Source organism: Carettochelys insculpta, chromosome 13 (genome assembly GCF_033958435.1).
Source record: "Carettochelys insculpta isolate YL-2023 chromosome 13, ASM3395843v1, whole genome shotgun sequence".
NCBI classification, from domain to species: domain Eukaryota; kingdom Metazoa; phylum Chordata; order Testudines; family Carettochelyidae; genus Carettochelys; species Carettochelys insculpta.
Genome location: NC_134149.1, coordinates 7,014,107 through 7,034,945, shown reverse-complemented (window position 1 = coordinate 7,034,945; position 20,839 = coordinate 7,014,107). Strand labels below are relative to the sequence as shown.

General features: G+C 46.2%; 1 protein-coding gene across 5 annotated transcripts in view; it reads left to right on the top strand.

The window, feature by feature from the left end:
* ATP11C (ATPase phospholipid transporting 11C (ATP11C blood group)) overlaps nucleotides 1-20,839 on the top strand; it is a 125,002-nt gene that overhangs the window by 52,750 nt on the left and 51,413 nt on the right. For all 5 annotated transcript variants that reach the window (XR_012647384.1, XM_075008176.1, XM_075008173.1 and 2 more), the window contains exons 4-9: nucleotides 10,085-10,165; nucleotides 11,730-11,837; nucleotides 13,852-13,980; nucleotides 16,442-16,545; nucleotides 17,472-17,522; nucleotides 19,974-20,038. Coding sequence is in view for 4 of the 5 variants with exons in the window: in XM_075008176.1 (XP_074864277.1) it covers nucleotides 10,085-10,165; nucleotides 11,730-11,837; nucleotides 13,852-13,980; nucleotides 16,442-16,545; nucleotides 17,472-17,522; nucleotides 19,974-20,038 (538 nt within the window). In the remaining variant the exon portion in view is untranslated. The remainder of the gene's footprint in view (nucleotides 1-10,084; nucleotides 10,166-11,729; nucleotides 11,838-13,851; nucleotides 13,981-16,441; nucleotides 16,546-17,471; nucleotides 17,523-19,973; nucleotides 20,039-20,839) is intronic.

Genomic DNA, 20,839 nt, shown 5'->3' with positions numbered 1-20,839 from the left:
TACCCAGCCCTTGCCCAGGGACAGCAACCTTTCTGAGGTGGAGTGCTGCAATTTGACCTTTGACCTGTATGTATGATACTTTTTAAAGTCCCTTACAGTGCTACTTAACTTCTGGCAGAGTAGCCTGCTTGTGACCCCAGCATTGTTCTAGCAAGGACTTCCTGATGGGATTTAATTCCCTCCCCCCTGAGCTCTGGCCCCACACTTGGGACAGAGGGTTGGGGTGGGGGTGGAGCACTGCCTGCTGCTGCAAGTAACCAACTTCCTCTTGTGGAGCAGCTATTTCTTCTACCTTGAAGGTACCCGGAGGCATGTAGTCAACGAATTCCTTGTGTGACTAGATACTCTTCAGCCTGGTCACCTCCGCTTCTAGCCTGACTAGGCACGTTGTACACTGGGTGGTCTTCTCTGCCCGGGTAGGGGAATGCAGGCCACAGTTTTTGCAAGCCCTGCTGAGAACCTACATAAAAGCATCCCTGGGTGAGGAGTTCGTTTTGGCCCCAGGTGCAGGTGGAGAAGGCAAGGGCGCCAGCGAGGGGGCCTCTTTGAACCGGCATGGTTTTATTTTTTTCTTCCTCTTGCAAATTTTGTCTCAAACACCTCCATTTGCTGCCCCTTGGTTGCTGTCTCCTCTGGGTCGCTTAGTGCCTGACTTTTAAGCCTCTGGATATGTGGCGTCTTAAAAATATTGAATGCCCAGTAAATTGTTATAAATCATAATGTTCCACTTCTGTCATAAAGATTTTGGACTGCTGCAGACCTAGGTAATCCCAATATAATTTCTGTGGACTGTGCACAGTGTTGCCTGTTTCGCACAAAGGGGCAAATTCACTCCAGGTGTTAGCTGGTGCGTCTCCATTTGATTGCATTGGCAATGCTTCATTTTGTCAAAAGTGAACTTGGCCTGTGTATGTAATGCACTCAAAACAGGGTGTCCCTCCAGCATACCCAATGGGCTGGAGTCATGGAAAAAACATTGAAGAGTCCTGTGGTACCATATAAAGACTAACAGATTTATTAGGGCATAAGCTTTCATGGGTAAAACCACTTCATCAGATGCATTGGAATGGAACTACACAGACGAGTTGCTATCTATAATAATATATTAAAAGACACAGTATTGCCTTCTGTTCGGTCCTTCTCAGTGGAGTGTGGGGTAGTGTTCTCTGTAAACTGAGGGCTTAGTAGCCACCCATGAAACAGTCAGATGACAGCCAGCTGATTAGCAGAGTGCCTGCAGCTGGCAGCATGTTTCTTCTTGTGGTGCACAGCTGTACATGGGTCAGTGCACATAACAAAATTTATTCCTCATGCAGATGGAGGAAATAGAGGGCACATCAGTGTGGGAGGCCTGGAATAGCTGAATTTGTTGAGTTCAATGTTGGAAATTGGTTGCAAGCTGATGAATTGAGAGTATTTTCCAAATACTGTGACCACCTTTAAAGAAAGGAAACTACCCGCATATCACATTAGGGGCAAAACACACGCTTGATACTGTTAATACAGGTCACTAGCCAACAGCGGCCAGGTGCACTCTTCCTTCTGGAATGGTTGAAGATTTCACTTACCTTTAAATAAGCACTGAAAACAATTCCATTCATGTGAAGTAGTAAAAGCTTCCTTGAGTGTACAGCTGAGCAGATTGTTCAGTGAGAGCACAGTGGAATTGGCTAGTGTGTTAATTCAGCACTGTGCAGGGAATGGATCCTATTCCAACCGAGGCTGGGTGTCCAACAGTCCATTGACTTCAGTGGCTCAGGGTCCCAGTCTGCCGGGACGAGGGAATGTCTCTTTGCGTGACTGCATGCGTTACATGCATGTTCATAAAAATACCATTTAGCTGGTTGGTTACTAGATTAAAAAGCGTTGGTTGCTGGATTCATCCACTGAAACAGTAACCAAGGCAACTGCTTCCCTGGAGCAAACTAAATGCTGTTAATAAAGCTGACTTTGGAGAAGTGTAGTCAGTGTCTTTTGTTACTAAAATTGGGAAAGAGGGAGATAGGCAACTTAAGAAGTGGGGAGTAGCTTTTGTGTGCAAAAGAGGATGGTCTGGTTCTTCCTGAACTGCGTTACCTGTTTGGGGAGAACCAAAAAATAAACGAAAGAAAAACCTTTTATAGACTAGCAGGCTTCAGTCACTTTAAAATGAAGTCACATTATTCTGCTGACATAAACGCATGTGCAAGTTGAGCTACCTGCTGCTTACAGGATCCTTGCTGTAAGAGAAGTGTCTTAGGGCATGCTTATGCTACAGGGGAAGGTCGAATTAAGGTACTCAGGTCTAGCTACGTTAATTAGTAAGGTTCGTTAGCTGGAGTTGATGTACTTTAATTCAGGCTTCCGCACTGTCTCCATGAAGGAAGGTCGATGGAAGCATGTGCTTCTGTCAACTCCACTTACTCCTAACTGAGGGGAGGGAAGAGATGTGGGGGAGGACAGAAGTACCAGCCCCAACACGGCCCCCTGTAAGTTCAATTTTTAGCATATCCCCACTAGGCACGCTAAAATGAACTCTGGAAGATCGACCACAGCAGGCTCAGTCTTCCCTGTAGTGAAGATGTACCCCCTAGAAACCACTTCATGATCACCTTAACCTATCTTGGTTTTACTCCATCTCAAGAGTTTGTGCTATAAGGGAGGTATATGGAATATGGCAATAATACAGAAGTCTCCATATGAAGTGCCTATATGCACAAATATAGAACCAGAATACTTTCCGGTGTACATCGTGGCATGCTCTCTTGCCACTGGCTGTGCGGGCAGGCAGAAGGCACCACACATAATTACGTGTTCAGAGCTTTGCCTCCATTGGCCTCAGTTTCGCTAAAAGCAAGTATACTGGTGTGTCTGGAGCCAGGCAGACCTTGAAAGTTAACAGTCTGCAGTGGTGATGTGTGGGCCTACTAGAGCTACTTGGTTTCTGCCAGTGCAGGTGATAGCAGTGGTGAAGCTGGAACAACATTGGCTTTAGCACAGGTAGTCACACAACTTTAGGTACGCTTGGCTCAGGAGCTGTGCTGTCCTTGCTGTGATCTTGGTTTGTTTTTTTAACCTGTGCTGATGGGATTCAGCCTTGCTCAAGTAGCCTAGTCTGTGCATAGCTTTTCCCAGGCAAACCTACCTTAGAGGTATGACTTGCCAGTCTGAAGTCATGCATGCAGAGCTTGCTCGCAATGTTAAGTCCAGCAGCCCCTCTGCGTAAGTTGAATTTTTAAGTAACTCGGGAGCCAGGAAGCTGACCAGCACAGCAGCACTGGTCAGTTTCTCCTCTCTGGTGAGCAGAGAGCTGCCAGCCAGGCTCCAGCTCCGGCCCCTCACAGGAGACAGGAAACTGACTGGCTGTGGTTAGTTTCCTGGCTCCCCTCTGCCAGTGGGAGACAGAAAACTGACCAGCACATCACTGCTCACTTTCCTAGCTCTCTGCCATTCTTGGAGCCTCTCCCACAACTTCTCCCTAGCTTCCCCCAGCTGGAGGAAGACAAGCAGGCAGACAGCCTCAGAGCAGCTTCAAGTTGCACTTAACTCACATTAACTCAAGTTAAGCGCAACTTGACATCATGAGTTTTGGGGGTTTACTGTATGGCTGTTTCTGAAAGCTCTCAGGGGTCTGTGATTTACTGCTATTAACTGTAAATACGTTAGCTGTGTTTGTAGCACCACTTAGCTTAACTGCTTGCCATCTTCGATGATGCAGTGTCAATGTGGTTTGTTACAAATGAAACACTTTGACTCCCACATCAGTTTGTGATGGGTTGAATAATGCAGAGCACAATCACAGCTTAAGGCCATTTCCTGGGTTAACATGAGCCAAAAATGACTCCCGAGGGACAGATAAGAAACATTTTGTGTTTTAACGTAGCTTTTCACAAAGGGCCTCAAACAACAACCACAGATGTGAGTCCAGTAATGTGGCAATAGCTGATGCCAAACAAAGGCCCATTGTTTGTATGAATACAAGACATTCCACTTCCTTGGTTCCTGCCCTCTGCTCTGTTACCCAGTACAGCTGCACCCATATCTCTGCCTCACTCTTCACCACTGTTGGCTGGGTCCTTGTGGTAGGAGGACTCACTTTGTGGGTGCCAGTTTGGGATCTGTGTCCACAATGCAGCTGTCTGTCCAAGCATGCTCCCCTCCACCCCCTTGGCACTTTGAGGTGCTATCTGGGAGAGCTGTACTGGAGATGCTCAGATGTATGTCTAGAACATGTTTGGTCTGAATCAGGGTCATCAGGGTCATCATCAGGGTCATCCTTATGTCTTCGGGGCTACGTCTACACGTGCACGCTACATCGAAATAGCCTATTTCGATGAATAACGTCTACACGTCCTCCAGGGCTGGCAACGTCGACGTTCAACTTTGACGTTGGGCAGCACCACATCGAAATAGGTGCTGCGAGGGAACGTCTACACACCAAAGTAACACACATCGAAATAAGGGTGCCAGGAACAGCTGCAGACAGGGTCACAGGGCGGACTCAACAGCAAACCGCTCCCTTAAAGGGCCCCTCCCAGACACAGTTGCACTAAACAACACAAGATCCACAGAGCCGACAACTGGTTGCAGACCCTGTGCCTGCAGCATGGATCCCCAGCTGCAGCAGCAGCAGCCAGAAGCCCTGGGCTAAGGGCTGCTGCACACGGCGACCATAGAGCCCCGCAGTGGCTGGAGGGAGAGCGTCTCTCAACCCCTCAGCTGATGGCCGCCATGGAGGACCTCGCTATTTCGATGTTGCGGGGCGTGGATCGGCTACACGTGCCCTACTTCGACGTTAAACTTCGAAGTAGGGCGCTATTCCCATCCCCTCATGGGGTTAGCGGCTTCGACGTCTCACCGCCTAACATCGATTTCAACTTCGAAATAGTGCCCAGCACGTGTAGCCGTGACGGGCGCTATTTCGAAGTTGGTGCCGCTACTTCGAAGTAGCGTGCACGTGTAGACACGACCTGGATGTCCTACTCAGCCCGAGCACCTGCACCTTCCCTCTGCCCCCCAACCAGGGAGCAGGGCAGCAACTCTGCAGTGGGCAGGTGCAGGGAGCTGTGCTCAGGGGCTGGGGGTAAGAGCAGGGCAGGGGGTTAGTGGGGGGGTAGGTGGATGGGGGAACAGTGCCTCCCCCCAGAACTGCAGGCTGGGAGGTGGAGTGGGGTGCCAGGACAGTGGGGCCTCTGGAACCAGGGAGTGGGGGGCTGGTGAATTCAGCTGTTGGGGCTTGGGGGTGGAGGGCCTGGGGGCTTGGGCCAGGAGGCAGCACTGAGTGGAGGCTGGGGCTGCTTGAGTCAGCCTTGTCCTCTGGCTGTGCTGGACATACAGAGGCACAGCACAGCGGGGCAAAGTGGTGCCCTACACAGCTGCGTGTTCCTAGGGGTGTCTGTGGTCTGACCTGCACGCTGCCTTTCCTGCATCATCCATTCAGCTGCCTGTGCCTTATCACAGCCCAAGTGAGACTGGCCCTTGGAAATTTTGGGTTGGGCGTTAGGGGTGAAGTTCACCACGAGCAATATGTGTTAATGGCTCTGGCTAGTCTGTAAAAGTGAAGGCGCTGTGCAGATGAGGTACCTAGTGCTGTAAGGCTGGGAACCACGTCTTCAGCTTGCTATGGTTTCAGTAGTTTCCCCTAGTTATGAGCCTGTTTCAGTGACCCCGGCCCTCCTTCCTGTACCCTAGAACTTGGGCTGAGTCATGAAACAGTTGATAGAAGTGGATGGTTCTCACACCTGCCCTGCTGTGCTCTGTCCTCGTCATAGGCCCGTCGCCTCTGCAGTGTTTAAAATAAAAAAAAAAAAAAAATAGGGAGATATGCACATCTCATAGAGCTGGAAGAGACTTCAGGAAGTCAAGTCCAGTCCCCTGCCCTCTTGGCAGGACCATGCACCATCCCATTTTTTATAAAAAAAAAAATAAATAAATAAAATGATCTATTTGCCCCAGATCCCTAAGTGGTCCCCTCGAGGACTGAGCTCACAACACTGGTTTAATAGGCTACTGCTCAAACCACTGAGCTATCTCTCCCTCCCCTAGCTTGAGGTAAAGCCAGCCTTGCCCCGTACCAGGCTCTAGCATCATCACCTCCATAGCAGGTGTAGGGGCAGCTGCCCTGGAATCATCACTCTGAGGGGACCATGCCATTGGCCAGCTCAACCATCCTGTGGGTGGGGCTGGTGTGGCCTGTGGTTTCACTTGGGGTGGGGCAGTGCTGGATGACAACGGGGTTCACTCCACCCCATCACTGTGGCAACGGGAGCCCTCCCAACCCACTGTGTTCAGCTTTACCCCAGCAGCAGGAAGCAGAGTGCTCTGGCCTAGGCCCCACAGTGTGTGCAGGAGAGGGGCTGACCCCTGCTGCTGCCCTGTTTCAGACCCCCTGGCAGCTCCCAGCTGGCATGCCTCGGAGGCTTTGGGTAAGGGTGTGTGGCTTGGGGGCAGAGCTGGAGCTGGGTGAAGCACATGCAGGGCAAGTACAAGGCCTGTGGGGTGTGAGGGTGTGTGCCCTGTGATCCCCTAGCACTGGCCCTGCCTAACTCCCTTCCATACCCATAAAGCTCTCGCCAGATTAACTGGTGATCTGTGCTCCACCTACCGGACCCAGCCAGAGGTTTGGGTTATAGCACAAGTGGTGCTGACACTCAAGCTAATGATGCCCCATGGACATGGCTGCTTTACCCCATGCACTGCTCATCCAATCACTGTGTGCCACTGTGGCGTTCTGCTGCTTTCACTCCTAGAGCCTCCTACCGATCTTTTTATTCTTCTCTCGTTTTTCAGGGGCGGGAGGATTTATTTACGTTTACCCACGAAAAATATTGTTTTATTTCTTCTTGTAACATTTACATGAATAAAACCACATTAAATAGCCCTAGGTAAAGAAACACAGCGTAAACCTTCCAACTGCTGTTGAGTACATGGTTTTATTAAGCATTATTCCATGGATGCAGGGGGCGAGAACTCTGTCACAGTCTGCAACAGGCCCAGTCTACTTCTGTCACAGTCCTAATTTCTTTGTCAAGGTCCAGATGCCAGAGAAAATAACAATAAGTTATTACTTATTAAGTCACTAGAATGATTTGGGGTCTGTTCCAAAGCACCTGCCCCAGTCTGCCTGTTTACTTTCCTGACCTGCACTAGCCATGGGATACCCGAGCCATGCGATGACAGGATTGGGTAAACTGGCATTCTGGCTTCTGAGCCCACACTGACATCGGTGACTGCACCATCTGTGATGCAGCACAGGATGCTGAACAACTCATGCTGTCAATACCTGTGTGCAGCACCAGCCCCACCCCTCATTAGCCACCCCCGTCTACCCAGAGATCTGGTTATGGTCCCTTCCTGAAGGTCAGTCAGTACTTCAGCTTCCATGTTCCCCTCCAATCTCTACCTCGTTTCAGTGGCACATGGGACATGACAGCTATTCCCAACCCCTAATGCTTCCTTGTCTGCCTTCCCCGTCCACTCTTATGCATCCCCCACTCTCCCATTGAACCTCTCCCCTGCAATTCCCATTAGCTCTGATACCTGTAACTACTAGGGACCATCCCCTACCCCAATTATGAAGTCATAGAATCCTTGGGCTGGAAGGGACCTCAGGAGGTCATCTAGTCCAGCCCCCTGGTTCAAGCAGGATCAACCCCAACTAAGTCATCCCAGGCAGGACTTTGTCAAGGCAGGACATAAAAACCTCTAGGGATGGAGAATCCACCACCTCTCTAGGTAATGCATATTCCAGAGCTTCACCACCCTCGTGGGGAAGTAGTTTTTCCTAATATCCAACCTACTCCTCTCCCACTGTAACTTCAGACCATTGCTCCTTTCCCAAAGTGATCCCATCTCCCACTCACCTGCAGTAGGAGTTGTGATGGGTTGCTCCACCCTTCTGGGATGCCGCCTGATGTGTTGGTGTCCCACTGAGCCCTCCTGTTCCACCAGCCTGGGCTCTCTCACCTTGTCACACAAGTCTGCAGTCAGCTCCTGTGTGGGAAGACTCAGCTCAGGGAAAGCTCAGCACTCAAGTGCATGCAGCCTAATTTGAACCCAAAACTATATTGTTTTGTACTACGGAGAGGTCTGTGCAGCATAAGCTCATGAAAGTCACCTCCTCTCTCAGTGGTGAATTGAAGAAACTAGGTTTTTAGAATAAATAAGTTTATTAACTACGAAAGGTGAAAATTAAGGGATTATGAGGGATGACAGACATAAAATCCCTGAGCACCTATTGGCTCTAAACTGGCCAATGGGAGCTGAGATATTTTGCAAGGGGACAGGATCAGCGCCCGAAGCTTCCCTCTGCCTAACAGCGTCTGAAGCAGAGCGCTCTGTGGAGCGGGAAACCACTTAGAGCAGCAGCTGGCTGTTCTGTGCCTGAGCCGGTCTGTGGCACAGGTCCTGCTGCTTGAGGGGGGCGTATCTCACCCGCACCTTTGTTAACTGTACCATATTCTTCATTATCAATCACATATGCAACATCACTGACGCCTCGTCTTGCAGAACCCATGACCGTAGTTTTCTTTTCTCTGATTCCCAGTCTTGCATTGGTCGTGGTATGTTTGACGTCGTGGACATTTTCATGCCTCTGTGCACAACAGAACAGGGTCATCTGCAAAGTCAAGATTGTAAAGTTTTCTTCATTCTGCGTCCCTCTGGTAGTTTCCTTTAATGTTGCGCTTTGTGTCATACAAGCTATCTATGTGCAGAGAAGAGGGTTGCAACCCTGCCAGACCCTACTAATGACATCCATCCAATTGTTCTGTCTGTTTCCTGGCCTTATGGAGCTTTTTGAACCTTTGTACGGTCTTGACCATCCCTTTGTAGGAAGCCCATAGGGTGAGAAGTTCAGTAGCAATTCTAGGAGTGCAGTGGCTGGGCCATGTAAAAATCAGGTAGTTATACTGTGTCTGAATGAATTGACCGGGTCTTGTGGAGTGAGCATGAGAAGCTTTTGTGCATTTAGAGCCAGAGGTCCTGGATTTAGTCCCCACAGATGACCCAGTCATTAGGTATGTACTAAGCTGAGCCCCCTGTGCTTCACACCCAATTCTGTTCATAGTTTAACTCAACCCCCACCAATAAATCACTCCCCTGCCATTCCCGCCAAGTATAGCTCTGTTCCACACAAAATCAAACAAACGTGGCCCTCCTTGGGGCTTCACAGCAACCTCTAGCTCCGTAGTCAGTCCTATGACAGGAGCTGTGAGTTGGACAATGATGGAATGGATCTGATTACATTGTGTCCTGCTCCCCCACAGCAGACCATTTTGTGGGACTAGCTGGGCTCGACAGCCCACTGTGGGCATTTTGTTTTGCCACTCGCACTCCATTCCTGATCACCATCCTCCTTCCTTCCGCTCTTGTTAACAGAGCCAATCAGTGGGTCCTCTGTGCGTTTTCCCTCCACATGCGGAAGGAGTCAGGGATGCTCTGCCCATGTGCCATTCTGCATGCATGTAGAACCTCCCTCGAAGCAGGGCCTCTCCTTGCCAATGGTTGGATTTTGCAAACCCCATCACGCCAGAAGGAGCAAGGAAAATGCATCTTAGTCCCTGACCATTCTGGTTTGGGTTGTATTTATGATATTAGAGAATGGTCCATGGTATGGCTGCTAAAAATGGTTTCCAGTGCTGACCCTGCTGTTCAGCCTTTCAGGTGAGACCGACCATGTTTGGTGCAGCTTATGTGGTGTGGGGACAGGCAGGAGTGAGTTTGCAAACTGTTTCTGGTTTGAACCCATAATGCCTCTTGTTTATGCTGCACACCACAAAGGTGTGTTAATGAGAAGACTTCAGGCAGCATTTTCTCAGCCTGGTTTGATACAGAAACTCAGTCACCTGCTCCTCTGCTTGGGATCAAAACTTCATAGTTGGGAGACTTTCCATGGACTTTCAGTGGGATTTATGTACCTTAATTCTTAAGGTGCTGATGTAAATCTCCCTCATACATTCCACGTACCCACTTCTCCCAAATATGCTCATATTTGGGACTTGTGTTACTTAATATAGCATGTGTTGAATGATCCAGACTCTGACAGCATTTGATCTTAAACTCACTCAAAAAATTACAACACTAGCTTATATTTTTTCTTCTGTAGGTCATAGTAGATACACCAACCAGCCCAGTAACCAGTGGACTTCCACTTTTCTTTGTGATTACTGTTACAGCTATCAAACAGGTAATGTTTTTGATTCATGAGGGCCTGGGAGGGGAAGCAACGTATAGCTTCTGGTGTGTGTGTGTTGCCCTTGTGTTTTTAGGTATGTTCATGATCAGTTGAATAAGAGATTTGGTATATAAAGAACTATATACTTGACAGTACATATGTTTATAATAATAGAGTGCCAACGTTAGAGGAACACCATCAATGTGAAATCTATTTCACCTAAAAGTAGAAATAAAAAAAGGAATTTTAAATATTATGCCAAATTGAAATTCTATGTTTGTAGATTTGTGTGTGCGCTTGGGTGTATATTTAAACTCATGTTGTGAGTTCTTGCTGTTGCTGGTTGTCTCTGCAGTTGCTGTACATTAGATCCCTGACTTATGCAGAGGTTGCGTTCTTGTGCAACCCCCGATAAGTCAAATTTCGCGTAACTCAGAGGAGCTGGGAAACTGACCAGCGCAGCACCTCTGGTCAGTTTCCTGTCTCCTGTGAGCGGTGGGCAGCTGAGAACCTGGCTCTGGGTGGCCCACCGCTGGCAGGAGAGGGAAAACTGACCGGTGCTGCTGCACTGGTCAGTTTCCCCGCTTCTGTCAGTGACAGCAGCCAAGAGTCAGGCTCTGGGCTGCTGCCCCAACAGGAGCCAGGAAACTGATCCGTGCAGTAGCGCTGGTCAGTTTACCCATTCCTGTGAGTGGTGGGGAGCTGGTGGCTGGCACCCCTCTGCCTGCCACTCACAGGAGCCAGGAAGCTGAGTAGGGAAGCAGTTTTGGTCAGTTTCCCAGCTCCCCTAAGTAGCAGGCAGCCTGGAGTCGGGCACCAGCTCCCTGCCACTCAGAGTCGTGTTAACCTGATCTAAGTGCAACTCGAGTGCACATATCTTGGGGTTCTACTGTGCTACTATCATTTATTTCTTCCCTTTCAAAAATGCACTTTTGGTCCTGATTTGGAGGTTAAAGAAATAGGATATAAGTCCAGTTTGTATTTTCTGACATCAGTGGAAAAACAGGAATAGTTGTACCGTGGAAAATATCCAGTCCTGCAAATTTGTAGATGTCCCTGATTTGAGTAATGCTTTTTTTAAAAAAAGGAAGTACTGCCCAGCCCTTTTTAAATTGCATTTTTTGGTGTGCTTGTAATGGGAATCGAGGGTGGGGAGTGAGTGGGCAGGAAGGAGTGATAGAGTAAAATTTCTGTCTTCCGTATCTGCCTTTTGTAGGCTTTAAATGAGACTGGAGAGAGAGAGAGTCTCATTCTATGTTGACCTGCAAAAGTGAGAATAACAGTTCATTAAGCATATTATTCATATTATCAGCATATTCTTGGTAATCTTGAGAACAATAGAAACATGTCACATTAGTTGTGTGTATGTTATTTTAGTCTGTTATGAATCTGTCAAATTCATAGCTGCATATTTTTTAATTAAATTGATTCATACAACGTTTCTGGCATGCATGAGGACCTGTGTTGATGATGGTTAATTTACTTGTTTTTTGTATCCGCTTCTCTTACAACTTTATTAATGTACGTGCTTCACTGTCTGGGCTTGATTGCATTACCTGTGTGTTGATGTTTCTAGGGCTATGAAGACTGGCTGAGACACAGAGCTGACAACGAAGTAAATAAAAGCAGCGTCTTCATTGTTGAAAATGCAAAGCAAGTGAAAAAAGACAGTGAAAAAATCAAGGTAACCCTTTGGGGAGAGAGAAGGAGATTCACTTGTGAGCCTTGGGGAACACTCCCATTGATACGGCAGAATTGGATGGTGTGGCCAAATATTTCAATATGCCAAGAGCCTAATTCTGCAGTTGTTATTTTTTACCTTCTCATCCTCTTCACTAAATTTCAGTTTATTTTCATGTTAGAAACTTGAAAAGCCATTCCAGTCAGTAACCAGGTGCCTGCTTTGAAAGGTTTCCACACATGCATTTTACTGGAGGACTCAAGAGCAACAGATCTTGGATCATTTGGTGGCTGGAACAGGCCGTCCTTCCTTTATCCCTAACTTCCCAAGGATGCCTGCAGAAATGTTTGCTAGCAGGAGTGCTAATTTATCACCCCTCACATTAGAACTTTTTGTGCCGACTTTCTTTATATATTTGTAAGTGAAACTATGAGGAAATGAATCCTACTCTGCTGTGCTGCTGAATTGGACTGACTTTCTGGGCCTAGTCTTGCACTTGGATACAGGTGTGCAGCCCTGTCTGAAATCAGAGGGAGTTCTGTCCATCAGGGGACCACAACAGGACCTGAATGCCTGGAAGAGAATGGCTCTGAGTGCTTAGAAAGCGGCCCTAGCTAACCAGTTTATAGAGCTAAGGTGGTTAGTTTAATCTGTGGTATAGGTCTATCCTTGGTTCTCTAATGTTGGGAGAGAATACAGAGTGTTTGTAAATACTAGTGCAGTAGTGTCCAGGAGTAATTGAAGCATCGCCATACTTGTGGTTGTCATCCTTCTGTATTTGCCACAGACCCCCTCCACCTCCCTCTGCTGTAACAGTGTCCTCCCCCAAAGCCAGGTACCCTCTAACCCTCCCCTACCACCCCCAGGAAACTGAACGTGGTGACTCACCGCCATGTGAGCCATGCCAGCAGGAACCACTAGGAGCCACGCCAGGGCCAGAGCGAGCCATGCCAGCAACAGTTGCTGTTGCCACGTTCTTGTCCCACCACGTAGTAGACTGCGTGCGCGGAGCAGGGGGGTGGCACCCACATGTGCGGCTTAGGGCAGCTGCATTTAAAGGCTCCAAGAGCCTCATGCAGCTCCAGAGCGAAACGCCACACTGCGGTGTCCCATTCGCTACATGTGGTGAGCGGGGAACGTACTGGATGCTGCAATACTGGTGGCTTGTAGCAGTCCTTGGGGTTACTTGTTGTGAAGTGCCTGGCTCAGGGTCCCTTAACAGAAAATGCAGGGAAGAAAACACAAAAAACATAAACATACATTTAAAAACTGCTACTTATTTTGGCACTGTATTGAGTATAAATCGAACGTCACTCAACTCCGTCTCCTCCCAGCAGCGACAGTGACGCCTCCATCCAGTCACAAGTATTTTCCAAAGCCAGGTAGCAAGGGAAGGTAGTTGCATGCGTCAGTTGCTACAAAGTAATCGTAACTCTGAAGAAAAAGCCTTCTACTTGCAAGTCTACTAGAAGGGGGTATATGTCTGTATATGAGCTACATGTATGTACAAGGGTGGGTAATTATCAGGAATACTGTCAAATAACTAAAGGAGAGAAGCCGAGATTGGTAGTCTGACTCCATTACTACATATTTCTGCTTAATACTGAAATAATTTCACAGCTCTGTTAAACTCCTTCCAAAGTCCCTCAAACTTCAAATTCAATTGTCCTGCAAACAATCCCTGCACAGGAGTCCTGCTACAGTGGGTGACAGTTACCGATGAAACCATTGTAAGAAGGCAATACAGTACTTGCCCATTCATTCTGTCATTACACAGTATTATTAATAAGCTTTGAATAGCAGTTCTAGTCTTTAGCTGGCAGATTATCCTGGATGGTTTCACCATCTCTGTATTTTTTGGTGCTCAGCTGAAAAAGCTCTTCAAGTTTGTGTGATTAGGGACAATTTTTCTTCTTTCTTTTAGGCATGGAAAAAACAAACTAATTAAACCTTTAATCATCTCCTTGAGGGCTTGATGAGACAAATCGTTAAAACATAGCAGTTGTTTTCATTCCAGGTTGGAGACATTGTTGAAGTGAAAGCAGATGAAACCTTCCCCTGTGATCTGATATTCTTGGCGTCCAGTAATGGTGATGGGACCTGTTACGTCATGACAGCAAGTCTAGATGGCGAGTCGAATTTCAAGGTAACAGGAACGGATATTAGTCTTGACAGGGAAAAGTCAAAGCTCTGCAGTGGCTCCTTTATGCTCAGGGGCTTTTTTAATATATTAGGCATTGAAGTCAGACCGTGTATCTGTCAGTTCAGTTTGCAAATGTTTTTGGATCATATATTCTGAATGGGCATTGGTTGTGTTTCTCTTCAATTCCATATTCTTGCTCACCCCCGAAGTGTGTGTGTGTGTGTGTGTGAGAGAGAGAGAGAGAGAGAAATAACTATACCTAAGGACACTGTTTCAAATTGTCCTGTGGCACCTTATAGACCAACAGATATTTTGGAGCATTAGCTCTCGTGGGCAAAGACCCACTTCATCAGATGCATGAGTGGGGGAGTCGTTTCAGAGGGGTATTTAAAGAGTGGGGTCCCAGTAAAAGGGAGGGCCAGAGCTGACAAGATCTGTTCAGTCAGGGTGGAAAAGGCCCTTTATCATTAGTATGAATGATGAGAGGAAAAAACAGGTCAGATAAGGGGGTGGGGGATATGGCCCATTCTCAGTCTAATGTGGAGATGTTAACACCAAGGGCAGAGAAGCTGTATAAAGTTCACCAGCTCTGCAGAAATGACCCGTGTGCATCTTATATGCTTGACAAGCCCAGTATCACTGGGTCTGCAACTGTAGCGGGTGGATTAGTAAAGAGGAGTGGAATGTTGGAGCTCTGTGACTCCAAAACACACCTCCCCTTTGTTTAAATGTATTTAAATATATGCCATAAAACACACAAGGATGTGCATCTCATCTGAATTAATTTCACAACCGTAACACGTTCCCTGACTTTGAGCAGTTGACGTGTGACACTAAGTTTCTAGAATAAGCCTCTTGCATTGTTTCTGCTTGTCCTGTGGGACCCTCACAGCTCATTAGTAGTTGTCTCCTGAATGCTGATATAACAAAGAAGAAAACTCAGTCAGGGAAAGAGAGGTTGAGTGAGGAAAATAGGTGAGTATAATTGAGGCTCAGCTGTCGTGGGGTGGTGACATTTTCGAAGTAAGACACAGACATTCCACCACAAAATCCTTCATTACTGGGGTTCAAACTCCATTTGTGTGGAATTTGTGTACTGTGAGATGTTTTTCAGTTGCAGGAGGAGGAATCCAAGGCTGAGGAAAGGAGAAAGCTTCTTAGTGGTTTTGTTTATGAAGGCAGGCGAAGGCGGTCTCGCTTGCTGACTGAAGTTCAGAATTCTAAGTAGCTGCTATAATTAGAACTCTAAACAGCGAATTGGAGCCTTCCCAGGCTTTCCTATTAGTTATGTGAGAGAGGAACTTGCCCAGCAGTTGATGCTAAGAATAGCTCTTGGTTCTGTCAGTACTCTTCCTTCTCCCCTAGGAGCAGAGCTAGCTTCTAATTACCTTCAGAAGCAGCACGACCCAGCGGTAGCTGAACACCTGTTGAGCTGCTCTCTCTGGAAGTAAACCTGTGTGGCAGGGGTGTAGCATACCTTAGGGCAGCCCTGAAGGCAGGGGGTGGGGAAGTGCCTCATAATTTATTGGCAGGTATAAGAAACCTCCCTTATTAAGTAGCCCACTGCTTTACCAGACCAGTTCAAAGTATTTCCGAAGCATATTAAATTCCAACCCCTTCTACCTTCCATTAAATTGGTGGTTCCCAAATTTGTTTGGGCACGGAACCCTTTTAAACTCGAAAGAATTTTGCAGAACCCCATTCCCAGGCTGAACCCACAAACCCACCCCCCATCTCCAGGCTTTACCTGCCTCAGCCCCAAGATCTGCTCACCATCCTCCAAACCTGCCCCTACCCCATCCCTCAGGTTTAACCCTTCTCAGCCTCAGACCGGCCCCCAGGACTAACCCATCCATGGGGCTGGCTGGGGAGCCGATGCCAGGCAGCCATGTGTGCCCAGGGGAAGGAAGGCTGGTGTGGAGGTGTTCTGCTGGCAGGGGTGAGCCAAGTCACGCCCAGTGGAAGGTTGTAGCTGCTCAGGTAATGGAGCAAGTGAGGGGCTTTCTGTGTTTCCCTGCCCTGCCACCACTGAAATATTGGAACTAAATTCAGTTGGTTTATTGGCCAGATCCATTCTGCCGCCCTGCTGGCCATTAAACTGATTCAGTTTTGCTCTGCTGTTTCAGCAGCCACAGAGAAGTCAGCTATTGTAAAGGAATTTTCTTGCAGAAAATGTTCACTTCACAGAACACCAGGGTTCCTTCTGCAGGTAACGCTGCCTTAGAAGAACCTTCCTCTCTCCCCCAAACAGCTGAGGTGGAAAGGACATAAGAACAGCCATACGGGTCAGACCAAAGACCCATCTAGCCCAGCATCCTGTCCGCTGACAGTGGCTAAAGCTGATGAGCGTCATTATACATCAGTAATGAGCTGTAACTATGCACTGGGCGAAAACCTTCTCCATTCTTGCTCTTCAGTGGAGTTGTGTGACTATGCCATAGCTCTTGTTCATCTCTCCATCTAGACGCATTATGCAGTGCGGGATACTGCTGCACTCCGGACAGACGACGACATAGACACCCTTACTGCCACGATTGAATGTGAACAGCCTCAACCTGACCTCTACAAGTAAGTACGAGAACAGCCACTACTCCTAGCATTAAATGGATCCTTGTCCATTGTCCATCACTTGGTCTCCCCTAAGCGGGCAATCTAGTGACAATCTAACAAGTAGTTTAAGGAAGCTACTGAATTATCTTTCCAACAGAGTAGGCTAGACCAGTGGTTCCCAACCTGGGCTCCCAACCCTTGGGGGTCTGTGTGTGGGTTTTACAGAGTGTCTGTGAAAAAGATAACTAAAAATCATCATATAAAATAATTTATTTTAAATAAATTGCAAAGTTACAAGCAATTATTTTTAAATGAAATATCTTCCGATGCTATTATCAATGGCTGTCCAAAAATCTATGTAGTGGTTTCCTTTCTCATTTAATGACACATATGTTGTGGCTAGAATTGGTTTTGATGGGGTTTGGGGGTGATTAGTGGTCCATGAATGGCTATTGGGGAGGTGACTGGGGATCTACACTTGTGAAAAGCCTGGGAATCACTGGGCTGGAAGATTCCTGGAAATTTTTTATTTTCTGGCAAGCTCTCTGCCCTGCAAAGTGCCAGGTCACCAAAGTGAGCCTAACTCATTTGCCTATTCAAACTTTGGTGTCGGCCTGTTTAGAAACATGGCTTTGTTATCTTTATGAACTCTTTTAAGAGTAGAAGCCTTTGCCCATGAGCCCCCTGGCGCCAATTCATCATGGTGCTAAAGCAGAAAAACAACTTCCTTCTACGTGTTCCTTGCATTCTTAAAACTTGTGTGCTGAAATGTTCTTTCCAAAGCTCTGTCTCTTTAAGAGCATACGGCTCTGATGTCAGCTAACCACCTAATTTCTTTCCACCTGTGATATTTCTTATGTTTAGGATGGTTCCTTGTAATGAAATATGCATCAAACGTTGGGTGTTCTTTATTCACAAATATCCTCTTATGTATTTGATCACAGATTTGTTGGAAGAATTAACATCTACAGAAGTAACCAGGAACCTGTAGCACGGTTAGTCTCCTGTTCATTTAACTTGCAGTTTCTAATTACAGAGGGTGTTTTTCTTCTATTATTTCTTTATGGTTAGTTCCCAGCTCCCTGTTTATCAAAGGGGAGTTGTGGAAGCCTGAAATGTGCATTTCCTTATTTGGCCTCTCTTCTTTCATCTTGTGGTTTGGTTTTGTGTGTTCCAGTGGCTTGGGAACATGTTAGTCATTCAGAATGAGGGCAGCAAACTGTCTTAGGAATCACAGCTCTTCTGCTGTGACAGCCGCCCACAAATGAAATATAGCTCACAGGGCTGGAAGGAACCTCGAGGGGTCATTGAGTCCAGTCCCCTTTCCTCACAGCAGGACCTACCACCATCCCTGATGGATTATTTATTGTTGTTATTGTTTTTTAAATCTAACCTGCTCTAGCCGCTTGAAAGGCCCCCCTCAAGGATTGCACTCACAACCCTGGGTTCCCAAAGCCAACGCACTAACCACTGAGCTGTCCCAAATGCCCTCGGATAGTGTGTTGGGATTAGCAGTGAGTTGATAGGACGTGAGCAAATGTGCAGCCCTGTGCATTCTGTCACCTCTGCTAGAACGATCCTTGTGAGCTGGCAGATAAATGAAACGAACAAGCTCTTGGCTCCCTGAGCTCTTGCAGCACAGGATCCCCTGTCAGTTTTGCTCCCGTGAACTTGCTAAGAAGCCAGAAGTGATGTGCTGGACATGTGCTCGTAACATCTGTTCTTTAGCAAACCTAGGCTTCGCTTTGCTAGAGAGCTGGGGTTTTAATTACGTGCAGCCAGTGTTTTGGGCAACCAGTACATTTTCTACATCAGTGGGATGCAGTAGAGGATGGCTGAGAATATAAATTTTGTGAGAGGAAGTTTTTCAACTGCAGGTCTGTCAAATAGGTCCTTCCTGTGTGCAAAATTCCTTATTCCCTAAGCAACATGTCAGTTGGTTTGCACACCACTGTTGCTGTTTAGTGAGTACAGCCATGTGCTCAGTGCCATGGAAAACCTGAACACAAAGATGGTCCCTGTCTTAATAAGATTACACTCATAACAAGACATAAAGAAGATTACATAAGAAGGTCCAGAAATGATTGTCTTAGTCTGTCTGTTCCAGCTGTGTATTGTAAAGGCATGTGTTATGCTAATATCTTTATACATGTATCACAGCAGAAAGCACCAGCTTACTAACAGTTCTGCCAAATTAGTGGGGCAAATTTTAGAGTACAGAAGAAAATCAAAACTTTAATCCAAGCAGGCAGTGAAAAATAAATTTTCAGATGGAAGTAGAAGTAAATATGTTGGTTAACCCTAAGAGTTTTCAAAAGTGTTACAAGATTATAATACATTGCATGGCCAACGGTCATTGTGATCATCTAATCTGACCTCCTATGCAGCACAGAGAGTGGTGGGTGGGCTTTGAAAACCTGGGAGGCCATCTCTAAGCCTATGTTTGTAGTGCTTGTGATATCCTCATTGTTGTCAAGGTGCCTGGAGATGGGTCCCTCAGATCTTAAATTGAGAGAATAATAGTGGTCTCAGATACTTAAAACAGCACAGAACTTTTGAGGGACTTTTAAAATTGGACAACTTGTTTTTTGAGGATTTATGCAAACTTTTCTTGACTTCAAAAGTTCTGCTACCAGATTAGGATTAGAAATGGATTTGGCAAGTGATCATGAGTGGGGAGATGAAAGGGAAATAAAAGAGGAATAAACCGAGCAGGAAAAAAAAAATTAAAACACTTTCCGAACTCACTGGTTTTATTGAAATATACCTACAGATTCAGCCATCTTGATAAATAGTCCACTTATATTTAGATATCTAAATATAGATTATCTATCCTAGCATCAGGTACGTATTCTTGAACATCTTGACTTGAACTCCAAAATGAGTTAGGCTCTTGTCTACACTAGGCAAAGTAAGTCAACTGCAGATACGCAATTCTAGCTACAGCTGTTGCGTAGCTAGAATCGATATCTCTGTGCTCAGCTAACTCGGCTGTCTCTAGCGGTGAAGGTGGCTGAGAGAAACTCTCCCATCGACCTCACTTACTCCTCGTGTTGTGCGTGGGGTACAGGGGTCCACTGAAACCCTGAGAGGTCGATTTTGCATGTCCATACTAGACCAGCGAAATCGAACCCTGGAAGATCGACCCTGAGCAGATTGATCTTCTGTGGTCATGTAGATGTAGCCTTAGACAGTGGAGTTTTTATACTGGTAGTACTTTGTATAATAAGAGGTGGGAAACCACAGATAAAAATATAGGCACAATAAATTAATTCCTCATTTAAAAGGAAAAAAATCCTACAAATCCCCAGCATTAATCCTCTTTATGAAACTCAGGTTTAGAGGACTTCTGCTTTCACTGTGTATTTAACTCTGGGTGTAAAATACATGCAAATTTGAATGAAATTGTTTGTTAAGCAATCTGATATTATTTCTTCTGTATTTAGGTCTTTGGGTCCTGAAAACCTACTGCTGAAGGGTGCCACTTTAAAAAATACCAAGAAGATTTATGGTGAACAGCTTTTTATTGATAGTGCTGATGGATAACAGAATAAAGTTAGCAACAAAATCTAAATGTTTATTGTTGCATCTAGTGACAGAAAAGACCTGGGTATAGAGCTTCTTTCAGTGCTTTGTACAAATCTTAGGTTCATACACAGGTTAATGAATTAATTTTGCAAGTAAGATTTCATGAGCTACCATGTCAGATATTTAACTGAAATCTAAATATGTTGACCAGGATCTTCAGAAATGACTTGTGCTTTTGGGGATCTCATCTTAAGACTAGAACTGGGTGGATCATTTTGGGTTGGAGGTGGTGGAGGCAAATAGAGTTTTTGCTGAAAAATCCTTTTTTGGCCACTCCCAACCTTTTGAATTCTTTTTCAAATTTCAAAAAGAAAAAGGATGAAGATGTCCAAATTGAAAGGAACAGCCATACATCAAAAAGTTGACCAAAATCTTTGTCGATTCAAAATAATTTAAAAAAAATAATAATTTTGACTCAACCAGGAATCTTTTGTTCAATTAGATTTTTTTATTTTTATTTAGTTAGTTTGTGATAAACAAAATATTTCTAAAGCCTGGCTTAGATTACAATCAGATTGAATTTTCAGTTCTGCTCCAAAATAAAACAGCAAATCCATTATTCACACAAGTATATTTATGGCACCTTTAAAGAGCCCCCAGCTCAGCACCTGTTGCCATTTAGGGACTCATTCACAATGTCTGAAATTGCAAGCCTCTTTTGAAATATGCATCCGATATTTTATCTCCAGCCACTAACACCAGTCATTCTGTCCAAAATGCAGAG